Source organism: Morone saxatilis, unplaced genomic scaffold (assembly GCF_004916995.1).
Source record: "Morone saxatilis isolate NCDOM2014 unplaced genomic scaffold, NCSU_SB_2.0 Contig6, whole genome shotgun sequence".
NCBI classification, from domain to species: Eukaryota; Metazoa; Chordata; class Actinopteri; family Moronidae; genus Morone; species Morone saxatilis.
The window spans coordinates 11,762,934-11,781,729 of record NW_023340206.1 but is presented as its reverse complement, the minus strand read 5'-3'; the positions used below and the strand labels follow the sequence as shown (position 1 = coordinate 11,781,729).

General features: G+C 41.5%; 1 protein-coding gene across 1 annotated transcript in view; it reads left to right on the top strand.

Annotated features, from left to right (window-relative positions):
* zeb2b (zinc finger E-box binding homeobox 2b) overlaps nucleotides 1-16,704 on the top strand; it is a gene marked incomplete at its 5' end in the record, with an annotated part of 22,792 nt that extends 6,088 nt beyond the window's left edge. Inside the window, 6 exons of the mRNA XM_035677377.1 lie at nucleotides 3,439-3,627; nucleotides 4,776-4,990; nucleotides 8,182-8,290; nucleotides 8,801-10,812; nucleotides 13,108-13,210; nucleotides 15,063-16,704. Coding sequence (XP_035533270.1) covers nucleotides 3,439-3,627; nucleotides 4,776-4,990; nucleotides 8,182-8,290; nucleotides 8,801-10,812; nucleotides 13,108-13,210; nucleotides 15,063-15,634 — 3,200 coding nt within the window. The remainder of the gene's footprint in view (nucleotides 1-3,438; nucleotides 3,628-4,775; nucleotides 4,991-8,181; nucleotides 8,291-8,800; nucleotides 10,813-13,107; nucleotides 13,211-15,062) is intronic.
* Between the last annotated feature and the right edge of the window lie 2,092 nt (nucleotides 16,705-18,796).

Sequence of the window (18,796 nt, the reverse complement as noted above, 5' to 3'; positions counted from 1 at the left end):
AGATAGAGCCTATATACATTACGATGATGGACAGGCGCCTGTCAATCAGCTCGGAGACGACAACCATATAAAAAAACTTCATCGTAAATGAAATTGTTTAATTTATTTTAACACTCTCGTCATTCGAACTGAAAAATGAAGCATTATTGCTTCAGGGTGAGCTATTTTGAACGTATACTGCGATGAGAAAATATGAATGTAAAAGATCTTCTTAAGAAGAAAACAAACAACTTTCCCATTCCAGATAAGGAGGGAAATCACTGTAAATCAAACGTGGCTTGGCACCAGGGGGAGTTGATACTGATCAAACATGCTCAAAGCTTTTAAATAAAATCACATGTGAAGTAGTGGCGGGGAACTCACAGTGCACATATGTTCCAAAACTTTTAAGACTGTTCAAATGAAACATTGCGTGCTGAATTTTCAGAAAGAGAGAGAAAAAAAGGGAAAAGAAAAACAACCACGACAGCAGAAAGTAAGTAAAATTGAGCAACAAGAGAGAAGGAGGGAAGATATTAACCTTACAAATGTCGGCAATGAACAAGTGAAAGCCAGAATAAATCATATATAGGAGGGGGAAGAAAATGAGCGCAAACAACTTTGGGCTAAAGAAAAATGCAGTATAGGTTCGTTTTCCACAGCAAACGCACTAAGACTCGCTTGCTAGACCAGGGAGCTGAAAACACATGATGTAATCAAGCTCTAAAAATATAAATCACTTGACGCCTAAAACATACAGGGATTGTCTTAGAATCATTGAGCGCAAGAACAGAGATTTCCCTTTAATTACCAGCTCACCAGTTTTGTGTATGTAAGTTGTGATTATTTAGAAGCGGTCAAAACTTTTGAAGCCACAAATAAATCTGATCACCAAAATGGATAAGAGTGAAAGCAGCAAACCAAAAACTGCAATATTTTCCTTCTTTAATTATTTGATTAAAACTGACCTGCAAAATAACGTTTGTTATAACTAGAATTATTGAAAAAGTAAAGTATTTAAAAGAGATACATGTTGATTTTGCCAGCTCTTTGAACTTGGGTAAACCATGATTAAGGATTTCGCCTGATATATAGTAAAGATATATTAAAGCATATATATATATATATACAGCAGAAACCTCAAACATGGTGTGTCCCAAGGTTCAAAGCAGCCTGGCAATCCAACAATGTAATACATCTTTAAATACTTTACTTTTTCAAAATTCTAGGTCTAATGCACACAAAACGTCTATTTTTGCAGGTCAGTTTTAAAACTCAAAGTAATTCACAAGAAGGCAAAAAATGACAGTTTTGGTTTTGCTGCTTTCTTATCCTATTAATCATCTTGTGATCAGATTTATCTTGTGGCTTCAAGTTGGCAACCGCTTCTTTAAAATAACAACAACAAAACAATTACATACACAAACTGTGAGCGGTAATTAAAGGGAAATCTTGTCTTGCCGACTCAATGACTACTAAGACAAATCCCTGTATGTTTAGGCAGTCAAAGTGATTCTAATTTTTAGAGCCTTTGATTACACATGCTGTTTTCAGCCTCCCTGGTTAGCTAAGCGAGTCTTAGTGTGCGTTTGTGTCCCGTTGCCGACTCCTGGTGGAACCGAACCCTACCTGCCATTTTTCATTAAGCCACCAAAGTTGATTTGCAGCCACACACCCCTCCCTTCCATGATATCATCCTGGCCACCCTGACAATTGGCCCCGGACGCTGTTATGGTAAACCAAACTCACCCCACAGAACGCCACGCAGCCCTGCCTCAAAACCCTTCCTTCAGCTTTAATTACTATTACTTTCTGCTCGTCGTGGTGTTTTCTTCTTCACTTTTTTCTCTCTCTCTTTTCTGAAAATTCAAGCACCGCAAATGTTTTCCATTTTGACTTCTTAAAGAAGTTTTGGAAACAATACTGTGGCACCACTGTGGAAGCTCCCCGCCACTAAATCACATGTGATTTCATTTAAAGACTTGAGCAGTTTGATCACGTCCCGGTGCCAAAGCACACTTTGATCCAGGTGATTTCCTCCTCTACTGGAAGGAAAGTCTGTTGTTTCTCCTTAAAGAAACATTTTACATTCATATTTCTCATCCAGAATGACTCAAAAAGAACCAACATGAAGAATAAGTGCTCATTTTATTCAGTTCGAATGACAGAGAAGCTTGGTAAAAACATAAAATAAACAACATTTCATTACGCTGAAGGTTTTTAGGTTTCGGTCCAGAAACTGATTGCACCAAGCCGCACCCTGGTCAATCATCAGTCAATGTTAAATAGCGGCTTAAAACCACTATTATCACAACATTCAGTCTTTCACAATTAGCTTAGCAATCTTCAAAAGCCACAAAAAATCATCTAATGAGAGTGCTGTATATTATGCTATCACAGTTATCAAAAGTGATCCATTGGCACCGATGACATTTCTGTGCCATTTTTGACAACCAAATATCTACTACCTTGACCTTTCGCAAATTGGACCGCAAAGTCATCACAGCCTAACAAATCGCTCTTTAAACCTCACCTTGGCTCACAGTCTAAAAGCCTAATTAACAGGGGATGAAGTCTGATGAGACGTCACTTGGTTTTTGGTTCAGCATAGCCAAACAGCCTCCAGAATTTCTTCAGGTTGTAAACAGTGTGTGTGTGTGTGTGTGTGTGTGTTTTGAAAGTCGGCCATCCCCTTGACTAATGAAGGCTGCTGATTTCTTTTAGCTCCGGTTTGTTTTTGGAGGCAGCTATCTCCACACTGCAGCTTAAGAGTTTCCCTGAAGAGAAGGGACTGGGAAATAATTTGAGAAAACGCATTGTGTGGCCTCAGCACTTTGGCTGGCTTAAGATACATTCTGCTCAGCTATGGCAAAGCATGTCTCTCTTTTTTTCTCTCTCTCTCTCTTTTTTTGGGGGGCTGGTTTGTGGTTTGGCCCCGATAATCTGTTCAACACAGAATCAACAAAAGCCACAGTCTCTTGATTGACCTTATATGTGAAAGTCGATACAAAGAAACGTGACTCTGTTGCTGATTAAGCCAGGTTTGTGTATGTATGTATGCATGTATATGTCTGAGTAGTTCTCCTTTTTTATTTCACAGTCCTAAACTCAAAATCAGATTTTATGTCATGAGGAAATTCAGTGAGTTCTTACACATTGTTCCTCAGCAGCTCATGGTAGCACGTTTATCTCTGACTTTTGGCCGGATTAAGTTACAATTCTTATTTTAGCCGCCATGGCGTGACAAGCAAACCCAGTAATTTAGATGTATTCTCCCCAAAGCACGGCTGTAATGTTTTAGGGTGGCTGTCCTCATCGCATTTCCACCAAGATGTTCCCAATATCCTCCTGTAAGACATTTCTCAGGGGAAGAAATGAATCCAATTTATTCCTCCCCCTCTTTCTCGATTGGTCTCCTCCTTCACCGTCTCTCTTCCTCTCTCTCTTCCTCCCCTTCAGTCAAGAGCGTCGATTGCACTTCAGAGTTCGAGGACTTCTTCGCCAAGCGGAAGCTGGACGATGGCGACAGTCACGTGGTGAGCATTGCAGAGTACCTGCAGCGGGGCGACACCGCCATCATCTACCCAGAAGCCCCAGAGGAGCTGTCCCGTCTGGGCACACCGGAGGCCACTGGTCCAGAGGAGAATGGTACGGATCCTGTCAGCACTAAAAGATACCTTTAAGATATTTAAGGCGTTAGATTAGGACAGTTTCCAACACATTTATTACATTAGGGCTGGGTATGATTGAACCTCAATACTTTTTTCAGTATCAACCGAAATGTGTTAGCATCATGCTAACCAACTCTGTCATACCAGAATTATGTTGAGACAGGTTACATTTATTAATTAGTAATTAAGCTTGTAATTTGTATTAGGAAAAATGTGTTTGCTTTAAAGCACTTAAACAAGGTGCTGATAATGTTTTCTCTCAGGTACTGTACTGACGCCAGTAGTGACAATACAACGATACCCAGCCCTTGACAGATTGAGATTTTCTGTGCCTTTAATATTAAATTCCAAATATCTTTGATCAATATTAAATTTGGCCTCCTCCTGTAATGTGAATGTTGCAGTAACAGAGCATACTTGCTCAGCTAACCTCACTTGTACCAGCAAAGGTTAAAAAAAAAGAGAGAGAGAGAGAGAGAGAGAAAAGGAGTGTGGACAGAGCAGCAGCTCTTCCCGCTGACACGGCCGGGCAGCTGTTGGTCCCACAGATTCACCGGATGCCTTGGTGTTTACCTACAGTCTTAAGCAACAGCTGGGCAGGGGCTTGAAATCAGATAGTGCACCTCTGAAGCTCCCTGGAGGAAAAAAACAGGGGGGTTGAATTGGAATGGGCTCATGATTCATGCTGCAGACATGATGAACGTGTCAGTGGGAATGGTATTAAAAAGTGAAGGCTGTTTAAAGCAATTAGGGCGGTATGGGAACTTATATGTGTGTGTCAGTGAGTTTGTCAGCTTATGATTGTGAGTATGTGTTTGTGTACATACAGCGTCATGTGCCTGTTTGATACTGTGTCAAGGAGTGTAAGTGCAGTCTGTAAAACAGTAAGTGTGTGTGTTGTGTTTGTTGTGTGTGTGTGTGTGAGGAGTCGGGAGGAGGTCGTGGTGTGGCGGATGCCAGCCTGACACTGTGGCTCTCATGTGGAGCAGATTGCAGAGATAACTCCCATACCACTCCTGGGCAGCCCGCCCGTTAGCTGCCATTGATTCGCTGACCTTTTGGCCCGCTTTCCCTTCCCCTTCCTCCTCCTCCTCTCCCCCCCTCCTCCCGCTGTCTCCTGTGCAGACCTGCCACCTGGAACGCCAGATGCCTTCGCCCAACTGTTGACCTGCCCCTACTGCGACCGGGGCTACAAGCGTTTGACATCGCTGAAGGAGCACATCAAGTACCGCCATGAGAAGAACGAGGAGAACTTCGCCTGCCCCCTGTGCAACTACACGTTTGCTTACCGCACTCAGCTTGAGCGGCATATGGCCACACACAAGCCTGCAAGGGATCAGGTTAGGCTGATTTTCATTTTTTTCTTCCTCATCCTTTCCTTATCTTTTAGTTTTTTCTCCTCCTTCTCTCTCTGTCCCCTATCTCATTTCTAATGTGCTCTGATCCCTCAGAGAAGAGAGATCATTTTTTCTGATTGGCAATCATTATTAATTTTTCATGGCATTTTGAAGATGCAGATCCTTTAATGGTAATAACTTTAATTGAGGCCCTAAATGGTTTTTTGATGGCCCTCCCTGATATGATTTTCCAGTCTCGTGTTCACGATCGAATGATTGTGTGAATTTCCAATTTGGAAATTTTTATCAGCTCCTTAACTTCACTTCACTCCTGGCCTTTAATGTTCTTCTGGTGCAGCCTGCAGTCGTAGTACTCCATCAAACCCCACCCCTCCCCCCCGCTTCTAATTTCATGCACTGCATAAACATCTGTGTATACTTGAATTTTCTCGAGCGATTTATATGCTATATGTCTGAAATATAATGTGAATCTGCTGGCAGTTAGCATGAATCACCTTAAAGTCCTGCGAGGTGAAAACACATCCACTAGTCACGGGTGTTTAACTCGCTTGTCAGCTTTAAGTTGAAGATGTGGGGTGAGATAGATTGTGGCAAAAAAAAATTGCACGCTTTCAGAGTTTTCGCACATTGGGGGATAATTATAACTTCTCAGTGAACTAAAATTGGAGCAGTAAATTTTAAAGTAGATGGAGACTGTATTTGTGGTTGATTATAAGTAAGGAATTTGTTTTTAAAAAATGCTATGGTTTTAAGACCTCCAGTTCATCTCTAAAATGCAATGCGTCTACTTTTCTGATTTAGATACACACTAAAATGTGATATTCACTTGTTTAGTAACTTTCTGCTGAGAGAAGATGCCTAAAAGCAAAAATGTAAAAATAATTAATTGAAAGTCTTTAGGAAAAAGGTCAAAATGTGATTTAAAAAAAAAAAGTCTTCTTTTCTGTTTGTATGTTATGTATTATATTACATTCTGACAACAGGTTGGTTTTTTTATCATACAGAATTACTAATTAGCTGTATGTTCCCTGTATTTACAGTAGGAGAAAAATAATTTGTCACTTCTTTGATGTCTAATTTTCTTAAGAAGTTCCTCCACTAGAAACACCTTGTTATGTCCAATAGTAAAAGAAAAACAAAAATCAGTTAGTCAGCCAATAACAAATGATATCATGTACCCTGATGCTCTGCGGTGTTCCGTCCCAGGTCGTGGGTGTTGTGTTGTGCTCTCTGAAGCGAGAATGACAGGCTCAGACTGTGGCTGATTTGATCAGATGTCAGCAGCCAGCACTTTCACCTGATCTACCAGCTGGGTGTAAACGTGAGCAGATGGGCCGGCAGAGTGAGCCGCTGTCCCAATCCTCATATTACGATGCTGTTGCTGCTCCCCTCCAGAGTCGAGTCAATGGCCAAAGACTCCTATTCATGCACTGCAGGTCCTTTCACAAAGCTGGTTATCTTGATTTGTAAATTAGCTGGATTGTTTAAGTGGCAATACTCGAGATGACATTGAGGTGATGTCTTACTTGGTTGATTTTTTTTGTGGATGCAGTTTGGTTTTCTGTAGGTGGCGCTCTTTTCTTTGTCTTTTCAGTCATGATATCTATGGCTGCTCATGCTAAGCACCAAGCTTCTTCTTTTTCTGTTATTTAGGACAAATCACAAACGTAAAATATGTCACTTCCTCTTCGACGTGACAGACTGAACATGTATTCATGTGAAAATGTACATTTGGCAATTAACAACGAACTCAGGAAGACTCAGGAGCAATCAGATTAACATAAAGAATAATGTCCTGATAGGTAAACATGTGCCCTGCTGTTCTGTCTCGTATGTTTACAAGCCTTAATACTCCTCCTCCTCTTAAGCAATTAGCCGAAATATGACTAATTAGAGGTTATACATATGCAAACATCCAGTCAGGTCCCCGCCCACAATCAGCAGTGGTGGTGTTCACACCGACAACGAGCCATAGAGGAGAGATGGAGCATTTTGCCGGTGCCATTCACAATTAAGAGCGCCGAGCAATTGTGCCTTATTAGCAGTGGTGGCGAGACTAAACTTTACCGGGCAGGGGTCCTCAAGGGGGAAGTAAGGGGATGGTGGTGGTGGAGGTGGGGGCGGAGGCAACGAAGCAGCTGTTGCTGTTTGTTTATGCAACTCAGCAACATACGAGCGGTGGGGTCCCTCGCCGGCGCTTGGCGGGGCCCCCGACTCTCCCTGCTTGATCTTTGAAGGTTGGGGCTGTTTGAACAATTCCTCCCAGTCCTCCCAGTGTCCTGTGCGCCACCATCTGTCTCCCCAGGAATGTGGGTAGAGTCAGCACACACCCCAGCATTTGTCAAGGCTGAACTGGGAGGAGGGAGTCGCTGTGTTTTTCCCCCTAGCTCACAGAAAATGTGTCTTTTTTTATTTACTAACCATTTAACGTCCTCAGTTCCCAATTGGAATTAATTGTTTCGTGAGTGACGAGCCAGGTTTACACACCCAGTGTTGTTGTTGTCGGTGGTATTATATTTTCATTTTTTTTCTTTTCAAAGAACAGGCCTTGTTTGAATTGCAAATTTGATGGATTGCAACTGATGTTTACCTTTGAACAGCGAATCAAGGCTCGGCCTATACGCTCTGTTCTGTATCCTAAGATTATTAAAGAGACATTCAAAGATTTAAAAAAAAGACCCAATTACTATGAGACATTTGAAACTGTTCTGACAAACTACAAAGTGTAATTCAAATGGTGTGAATACAGGTATGCAGGGTGAAAGAGCTCACAGATGATTCTGAATACCTTTCAGACTGATTAGGCCCAAATTAATGAAAAGTAGATCAGATCGGCGGTTCTAATGAAGGGGAAACGCTCTAAAAAAAACCTCTTTTCATTTATTCTATTTTCTGGGCTGCCAAATTCTAAAGGCATGCCTCCTTTGGCTGAGGAGCCAGGAAATTAAAAGGTATGTGATTCTCTCTGTTATCGCCGCCGCTGCCTGTAGTCGCTCAACGGAGGTGGGAGTAGAAAGCCAAGATGCTTCATTGGCGACAGGAGCCGTTTGGCTTGTTGCTTGTTGTCATGCCGACCAATTGTGATTATTTACTGAACTCTCACCCCCACTGATGTTTGTGCATTTTTTTCAACGTTTCTCTCTCTCTTTCTCTTTTCTCTCCCTCTCTCACAGCACCAACTGCTCAACCAAGCGGCCGGCAACCGCAAGTTTAAATGCACCGAGTGTGGCAAGGCCTTCAAATACAAGCACCATCTGAAGGAACACCTCCGGATTCATAGTGGTGAGTAGCCGGAGGAATGCTGCCCTGCTCTTTGAATATTCATAACCATGATTTAAGAACACCATGAATGTGTAGAAATTCCTTTCAGTTTATTTTTGACCCTCCCTGCTGTTGATGGACATTGAACTCTGCTGTGTTAGGAATCAGTACAGTTGCCAAGTACAATATTTGCTTAGAAATGTGTATGTGTGTGAAGCATATCAGCGAATTTCATTTTATTTATTAATTTATATGTTAGGGACAATGTCCACTGACCAACAGAAAAAAAAATAAGGCAAAGTTGGCTCAAAAGGCTCATTTTCACCCATTGCGTAATGAATTAAGTTTTTTTCCCCGCTTGATTTATGTCCTTGTATTGTTTATTATACTACTTTTCTGTACAAAACTTTAATGTGCAATGTCTCCTAAATGTAAACAAAATCAAAATCAAGCTACTAATTTGATGCTATTGTTCATATCACTCTGTCATTCTCGTATCAGCCATCTTACGCTATATATTTTTTGTTTCAGGTGAGAAACCATATGAGTGTCCCAACTGCAAGAAGCGCTTCTCGCACTCAGGCTCCTACAGTTCCCACATAAGCAGCAAAAAGTGCATTGGCCTGATTGCTGTCAATGGCAGGATGCGCGGCAACATGAAGACTGGCTCCTCCCCCACCTCTGCTTCCTCCTCGCCCACCAACACTGCCATCACCCAGCTGCGGCAGAAGCTGGAGAACGGCAAGCCACTTGGCCTCCCCGAACACAACAACCACCTGAACATCAAGACAGAGCCGCTTGACTTCAACGACTACAAGCTGATGATGGCATCTCATGGATTCGGTGCTCCTGGGCCGTTCATGAATGGAGGCATGGGAGGGAACAGTCCACTGGGGGTCCACCACAGCTCGACAGCCCAGAGCCCCTTGCAGCACCTCGGAATGGCCGGGCTTGAGTCACAGCTCTTGTGCTACCCAGGGCCACTGGGGAACAACCTGAGCGAGGTGCAGAAGGTTCTCCAGATCGTGGACAACACTGTGTGCAGGCAGAAAATGGACTGCAAGCCAGAGGAGCTCTCCAAGCTCAAGGCCTACATGAAGGAGCTGGGGTCCCAGGTTGAAGAGCAGAAACAGGTGCTGACACAAGCGGGAGCTCAGGTTGGTCTTCCACTTGTCAATCACAATGGCGCCACCAAAAGTATCATCGATTACACGTTAGAAAAAGTGAACGAAGCCAAAGCCTGCCTCCAGAGCTTGACAACAGACTCAAAGAGACAGATTAGCAATATCAAACGAGAGAAATCCAACCACCTGCTTGAAGGAGGTGTGGATGAGAAGGTGCAGGAAAATAACATGTTTACACCTTATGCTTGCCAATATTGCAAAGAAACCTTCCCCGGGCCAATACCTTTGCATCAGCATGAACGCTACCTGTGTAAAATGAACGAGGAGATCAAGGCCGTGCTGCAGCCCAGTGAGAATTTGATGCCCAACAAACCAGGTATATTCATGGAGAAGAACACCCACTTATCCTCCTCCATGTTATCTGAGAAGGGACTCACTGGGCCCCTTAACCCTTACAGGGACCACATGTCTGTGCTGAAGGCATATTTTGCCATGAACATGGAGCCCAACTCGGAGGAGCTGCTCAAGATTTCCATAGCGGTTGGCCTTCCTCAGGAATTTGTCAAGGAGTGGTTCGAGCAGCGAAAGATGTACCAGTACGGCACTACTAGAACCCCACCACTAGAGCACAGGAACAACTCTGATATGGTTCTCGGAACAAATAACCACCACACTCCACCAAAAGACTCTATGGCAGCTAGGTCACCTGTGTCTCTAATCAAACCTACTGACCGCATTACATCCCCCTCCATAGCAGAGCTGCATAACAACGTTAACAACTGTGACAACTCACTCAGACATTTGAAAAACCACCAGTTCAGCGGCAGCGCCAAACCCACAGGTGAAAAATTGGACCACTCCCGCAGCAACACCCCTTCCCCGCTAAATCTGTCCTCTACATCTTCCAAAAACTCTCACAGCAGCTCCTACACTCCAAACAGCTTGACTTCAGAAGACCTGCAGGCTGAGCCGCTGGACCTCTCTCTGCCAAGACTAATGAAGGAACCCAAGCATGCACTGACTGTCAAAAGCAGACCTAAAGTCAACAGCATTACCATCGACCATAACAACGTCCCCTCTCCTCGAGAGCACTTCGAAGAGCCTTTGAACTTGGCCTATCTCAAGAAGGAATTCTCCGGCTCTACCAACAATGGAAGCCTTGAAAAAAGCACTAGCCCCATCTTTGGCATTAACCCGTTTGCTGCCAAACCCCTGTACACATCACTTCCACCTCAGAGCGCTTTTCCACCTGCCACATTCATGCCCCCGATGCAGGCCAGCATACCAGGTCTTAGGCCCTATCCGGGCATGGATCAAATGGGCTTTCTACCACACATGGCCTACACTTACGCAGCAGGGGCAGCTACCTTTGCCGAGATGCAGCAGAGGAGAAAGTACCAGCGGAAACCAGGTTTCCAGGTAAATAAGCCACCTGTGGTTTTGTAAAAGCCCCAGGCTCACTCAGATTCCCTAAAATGATCTGAACTCATTTCTGTACTAATTAAAAAACGACTTCAGACTCAGGAGAGAGAAACGCTCACCTGAGGTAGACTGAAATGGCAGAGGCGATGGAGATAAACAGCTGTGACACGACCCACGGGGTGGAAAAAAGGGGCATATTTAGTGAAAGTCATGAAGGCAAGAGTGTATTTTAGAGGTTAAGATGTTTACAGAGCCAGATAGATATATCAGGAATGATAATTAAACTAATATAAGTCCATAAAAAAAGGGATGCACCAATTTTATTCAACAGCTTTAATGTTTTTTTTAACTCATTCCAGCTTCTCAAAAGTTGCTATTTTTCTGATTTATATTATTGTACATGAAATATCTCTTTGTTTTTGACTGTTTGTTGGAAAAAATGGACAGTTTGAAGATGCAACATTTGACTCTGGAAGCTACTTTCTGACATTTCATTGGATAAACAATCAAGAATTAGTTGCAGTCCTATTTGTATTTTTTTTTTTACAGCTGTCAGATTGTGAAAGCTTTAATGAAACCTGCCTCCTAACATAATGAGCCTCTAATCCTTAGTAGAGTTTGATTAGTAGATTTTAATAATTGTCCAATAATAGACTTCCATTCAAAACATTAACCGCAAATATCTGTAGATTTGAATGTTTTCATTTTTACCCTGAAATAGGTCCAATTTAGGTATTAAAAAACATCAACCAGTATCAAGTTCAAATAAATAACAGGAACGATATTGGCCCTAAAATCTCATCTCAGTAAAGCTATAATTGTTACCACTCCACTGTAAATTTTACCCTCTGCTGTGGGTGGAATACATTAATGCTCCTGACTCGAGTCGTCTTCCAGCGCTGGCCTGAACTCGGATATTTTGTTATTAAATATGGGTGAAAGGCCTTTGTAAAAATGACAAAGGTGAGCCCCGGAGCTGTGCACTTCTCTGAAATTTCCCATTGCAACTTTGCTGCATTTTAAAGAGAGCCAACCAAAATGAGCTTCTACATGTGGATTAATAATGCACAGTCTCCATGTTCATTACCACTGAATGCTGAAGGCTGTTTAACATAGAGGGAACCATTTTGATGAAAAAAAGTATTAATAATGTTTCCTATTCTAAGTTATTAAATTAGATTTTAAAAATACAGCTACAGGCGTTTAGTTCAAATTGATTGCAGAGTGATAGTGGTCCCTTCTTAAAACACAGTGCAGAGCTGTCCTCACATTATCACACACATATTCATTAAAGAAAGCTTTGGTGGCTCAATATTGGCCATTAAGGTGCACCTTCTGATTTTAATCATTATATGAGTTTGCAATTTCAAGAATGGTTCGCCATGCCTCTCTCTAATGTTGTAATATTGTTCTCCGTCAATTCACGTTTAAGACTAATCTTCATCATAAAAGAGAATTTTAAAGGAATGTGCAGAATTAACACTCCTGTACAAAATTAGACCACACTGAATACACCATTAAGGCTGAGTTTCATAATGGGGAGCATGTCAGTTATAGATGGGTGATATTACTCCAGAGCTAAAAATTTTATAAGAAATCAACGCTGGTATGCGCTGGTAATAAAAAATATATAAGAACATGTAGCATAGTGTGATTGTTTGGGCGGTACAGTTCGGTTTACTGCTTTATCTAGTGACAAAGTGCTACAGATCTTTTAATGTAAAGTAACTCTTATTTTAATAAAAAACAATATTTACATATCATTCAATTGCAGTAAAATGACATTTATTCTGAAAAATATGTCTTAAACTTCTTGAGTTTGAGTTAGTGTTTGGTGTTTAGCAATTAGCACATGAACACTCTCTTCTTACCAGCTACTAATAGCCTTATTGTATGAAGACCTTATATCAAGAGATTATGTAGTTTAGTTAATCTATCTAAAACAGTAAAGAATTTACATCATACAGCAACATCAGGCTAGCTTAAGCTAAAACTCCAACTCCTAAATGGAAGTCTTTTTTTTTCTCAACTCTGAATCTCTGAGCTGCTGTGTTTTTGGACTTCATTCCCAAAATTCCACTTTCAGTCAAACAGCCTAGGCATGATTTTGGCCGTGTTAGCGACCATTGCTCAGCAGCTCAGCAGCTCTTCTTCAAATGACTCCAAAAGTAACTGACTAGCTGGCCGACTAACTTTTTCTCACAATAAATAAATACACTGCAACCCCTTTATCACCCCAAATTCATTATTATTGTTTCTTTTCTCTCTTTTTTTTTGTTTCTGTTATGTAAGGGGGACCTGCTCGACGGTACACCAGATTACATGTCAGGGCTGGACGACATGACAGACCCCGACTCCTGTCTGTCGCGGAAGAAGATTAAGAAGACCGAAAGTGGTATGTACGCGTGTGACTTGTGCGACAAAACATTCCAGAAGAGCAGTTCCCTTCTAAGACACAAATATGAACACACAGGTATATACTGTTCTAGACCCTTATTTTAAACCCCATGCTTTTTTATGTTTTAAATGTTTGTGTTTCCAAATCCTATCAGTATGAATATATATATTTTATGTTACCCCTTTTCTCTTTCTTTCCTTCTCTGTTTAACCTTTAAGTTGTATCTGTAAACACCTAACTTGCTTCTTCATTGACAGGAATATGCCAACGAATAAGAAAGTTTGACTTTGTGATTTGTGTGTTCTTTTCTAAAATATTAAGAGTTCTTTGAGATTTTAAACAATGTGGCTCTTTTGGAAAAGCATAATCTGTAATTAATGCAGGTAGGCAAGCAAAGGGAGACTTCAGCTATCTTTTCAAGTGATTGTGCTCTTTATTTTCCAATCATATCCTGCTGTATTAACCATTTTGCTATCTTAAAAGACACACATCAATTCACCTAGATATATAAAGCCAGCAAAAGGCCCCTAATGCGTTTATCGGCCCCATTATTGGCGATAGATCACATCAGCGGAGTAGGACTCAGAAGCTTCAGAGAACTGATAACAAGTCTTTCATTATAGTTATTATACAGAGATCCTCTTTCACTAGGTTGCATCATTTATTTTATCCACTATCTGTAGCAGAGCGCTCAGTGCTTTATGCAGCCTTCATGTTATCTGGTCGGACATAAAAGGGAGGGAGGGTGCACCGTCAGAACAGTGCGCTGAACTCTTTCAGAAAGGGTGCGTTATCTCCAGAACGCCCCTGCATCTTGCTCAGGACGCGACGCTTTCATGTTCACGTCGCTATGTGTTGTTTTTAAATAATATTATGAGGCTCAGAAGTGCAGTAAAGTGCAGTTGAACTGGCCAGATGTTGGACAGAAGTGCACTTTGAAAGCCTGTTGGCTGGGGGACTCGCGTGTCAGAGGGGAGTCATGTGATTTGTGTCAGACAGCCATATTTCCACACAGGCTGAGCAGCAATTGATGAGAAAAAGACGCATTTCAAGCCAAAATTAGATGTTTGGAAAGTTATTAGTCGTAGCTTTTAGAACGATACAGGTAACTTTAGGAATCCTGAGGGAAGAACTTTAGGCTGGTGAGCAGTAAGTGTTTTGGAATAAACTCTAAGTGTAACAGCAGCCGTGTGGCCACATTACAAGCCGGAGGACATTTATTTAGCCAGACAGTTTATGGCCCCGTGTCATAAAACTATCTCACCCTGCCCTTGTGGCCAGCTTGGGTTTCTCATTTCTGCCTTGGCATCCAAAGCGTCCCGTCACATTTGGTAGACGGAGGAGCCCCAGCCCAAAACCTAATGTAGGGCCAGGCGTCACCATGAACTTGAATTGTGTTCAGAGATAAGCAGAGTAACCCCTCGGAGCCTCCCCCTTCCCCCCCAGCCCATCTCGGATTTGTTTACTCCTTTGTCGCGCCTTCTCTGTTTGTTTGCTTTGCAGTAGTTTATTTATGTTGCATTCATCAGTGTGGCACGCAGGCTAAAATAAGTAGTTGTGGTTGAGTTTCTCCATGCTTTAACCACGGGAGGGAATTTCCATAATGTAGGCCCATGAATGCGAGCGCACTTTCTCATCGTGCTCGCAATCTGAATAAACAAATAGCCCTAAGTCATATGACAAAGTTGGATTTAATGCTCCGTGATGTCATTTTACTCCATGCCATCCAATTCATCAGAGTTTTTCCTCAACGTTTTGCTTTCTTCTGACTTGTGTGATTTGTTGTAGCAGCAGGACAAGCAAGGCAGGCGACTCACCTCCCCTCCTTCTGTGTTTTGTGTCTCCGCAGGCAAGAGGCCGCACCAGTGCCAGATCTGCAAGAAAGCCTTCAAACACAAACACCATCTCATCGAGCACTCCAGACTGCACTCGGGGGAGAAGCCTTACCAGTGCGATAAGTGCGGGAAGAGGTTCTCCCACTCGGGCTCCTACTCGCAGCACATGAACCACCGCTACTCCTACTGCAAGCGGGAGGCCGAGGAGCGGGAGGCCGCTGAGAGGGAGGCCCGTGAGAAGGGCCACCTGGAGCCCACGGAGCTGTTGATGAGCCGGGCGTACTTGCAGGGCATGACTCCTCAGGGTTACCCAGAGCTGGCGGAGCGCGAGGCCATCCTGAGGCACGACGCCGTGAACGGAGGGATCAGAGAAGGACGGAAGGAAGTGGACGGAACGTATGCGAAGATCGGACGGAGGGACGACGAGTTTGAGGAGGAGGAGGAGGAGAGCAAGAGCATGGACACGGACCCGGACACGTTGAGGGACGAGGAGGAGAACGGAGAGCACTCGATGGACGATAGCTCGCTGGACGGCAAAACGGAAACCAAATCGGATCACGAGGACACGATGGAGGATGGCATGTAATCGGCGACGGCGTTTCAAAAGCTTCCCATCTTAAGAGTTTTAAGTTTCTCTCTTTCGGTTCAGTATTCTTACCTGCTCGGTTTAAAACACCGTGTTTTAAGCTGTACGTGCACGTGCCTGAAGCTTCCGGGAATCTTTCTTCGACAGACTCCTCGGGGGGAAAGATGTCTGCCGAACAAGACATGGACTCAAAAATCAATCTGGAGGAGGCGTTGAGGGAAGGGAGGCATGGGTTTGTGAAATAAGCTGCATTATGCAAACCGAACAATGAATAAATGAATACATTTCAAAAAATGTACAGTACTAAGGCCTAAAAATATGTGTGGTGCTAACCTCCTCAAATAAACCCCCTGTGTTCCATAGTATTTATAGCACAACTAGTGACTTGTACAAATTGCACTCCGCTTCTATAATCATGAACAAAAATAATAAAAAGTATTGCCTATGTATATATTTATACAGTGTTGGAAAAAGAGCAGTAGTGTCTGCACTACAGTCCTTCGATATTACCTTTGTTATCACCTACCTACCTATGGTGTCGTCTTTAGTTTTGCCATGTTGCCCGGCCACAAACATCTCCAGCCACACTATTTTAGGCCTCTTGAATCAACTTCACATGAAGGAATTTAAACAAAAGACTGTAAAGGTTTTTTAAGAGGATGAAGTTTTAAAGAGACCTTCATTTTAAGGGAAAATACAGTTTATGGACAGATGGTATGGGGGAAAAAAATGAAGGACGAAGCCTTTGTAAGGTGTTTTTGATAAGAAAAAAGAAGCCTTATATGCAAACCTTTTAACCTGTGTGTTTTCTGCAAGTGCCACCCTCGTATTGTGTAAAAGGAAGGTTAATTTTTTTCACCAGCTTCAGTATTATTAAATGGTTCACCGTTGTTCTTTGAAGCATCCGTGTCAGTATTAAGACTTATAGGCAACAGTTCCTTAGTTTACATTATGTTGTGCAATGTTTTCTCAGTTTCTTTTCTTTGAACTTTGTCAGTATTACACCAAACCATTTTTTTTTTGGAAACAACAAATTGCATTCATTTTATTTGTAGGTTGAAAAAAAAAAACATTATTTATGTGGCCCATTTTATATTTCCTAATTTTATTTATTTCATACTGTTGTGTACAGTACTATAGTTCTTCAATATATAGATATATTTTAGTAAAAAGGAACATGGTGTCGATCATAGGGGCAAATTTTACGTAAAGAGAGCATTTATTGTGTTTTGAAACATTGTGAAATGCGAAGTTTAATCTTATTTTATTTTATTTCCTTTATTTTCCAGTTACTGGAAAATTCCAAATTTGGGAACTTTTATACAATTGTGAAAACACTGTATTTTCGACTGAAAAAATTCCACTTTCTTCATCTTTGTTTCTTTTTTTAAGCTAAAAAAAATGAAGAGGGACTGTTAAATACTATGTATGATATCATGACTGAAGAAGAATCTTTCCTGAAATGTCTTTGTAAAAGTATTATTGAATTCTTAATTTGTAATTTCTCTTGAAAATGACCCTGCTCGAATAAAAGTAGCCAAATTACAGAGTACGAAACCCTCAGCGCTTCATGTTTATTCACAGAGAACAAACTGTGAGGTTTGCTTGGCAGCGCCGGCCTCAAGTCATTTTAAATTCTCTCCAAAGCAAGAAAAACTGGAAATCTTTCTCTTCTCATATCCAGTTTATACAAAGTATCTGCTTCTCATTATTACATTAATTGCATACAGTTTCAATTCACATTTTTTAAATGGATCAAAGTGAGCTGACCCCGGCCTCACTGCTTATTATATCTCATCCAGATGATAGTAAAGTAAGTAAAACCAAACATATCCCACATATTTTCACCTGTATTTGTACTACACTTTTTAACCTGTTGCACCACAATTACACACCATCCTGCCACCATAAATACTGACTAGAATGTGTGTTAATCCGACATTGAAAATAGTCCCCAAAAATCTTTTTTTTTTTAAGTTTGTTGTTTTTGTTAAAAACTACAGTAGCCAGCTGTTTAAATAAATGCCTGAGCCTCTTTTAAAAATGAAATTATATATTTGTCACCCAGTTTTAAAGAGTTATGTTTGAGTATTTTTATGATCAGCTTTGTCCAAATATTCAGTTTAAAAAAAAGAGATTTCAGCAGAAGGGATTCAGCCCTGAAATACTTTTACATTGTTTTCTGATTTTTATTTATGGAAATGTCACTTTATTCTTTAATCAAACAGCTGTTAACCTCAATTATGACAACATATGGCATTCTGTAGAAGCTTTAATTAAAGCACCTTGAGTTCATATGTGTATATTGTGGGGGGAATTGATGCTAAGTCAATCAACCCCTTAGCCAACTGACAGATAATTGATCGACAACAGTTTTCATGATTCATGTATGAAGCTAAATGCAAAATGTGAAGATTTAGTGCTTTTCAATGTTTTATATCATTTTAAACTGAATATCTTTGGGTTTTGAACTGTTAGTTACACACAAAAAAACATTTGAATGCATCACGTTGGACTCTTTTCACTCTTTTCTGACATTTTATAGACCAAATGAAAAATAAAATTCAAAAATAAAATCAGATACAAATCTAACAGATGAATCAGTAATGAACCCCTAGGAATGTCAGTACTTTCATGCTTTGCTCACTGACCGACACAGAATCTATTCATTCCTGCAGCCTTTAAGAAGACTTCTTCTCTTTCAAATCTCATCTGGAAACTTTATTCAGCCCTGACAGGTGGACTCCAGCAGAGGAGTCCTCTCCACTGAAGGAGATGCTCGACTCCATTAGCCACTCGCACTGCGTTATGCAGATTAAAAGCAACATCAAAAGGCCGAGATGAAAGCGCTAAAGGTTGAGCGATGCCAAACATCAGAACGCGCTTTGCATATTCCGATTTTCCTATCGATCGGCACGCCATCGGATCATTCGCAGACCATCCCGCAGATAAAAGAGGGGGTCTTAAATGATTAGCTGATGAATTTGATAATGTGCTGTGAACTGCCTCAACAATTACACATGCGAAAAATGAGCGCACGTGTCAAGACGAGCAAGGAGGGAATCCTCTGGAGGATATCGCTATCACGAAGAGAGAAATTTCAACCGTGCTCTACTTTTACATTTTACATCTATTAGACTTGCATAAAAGCTTAAATTCACC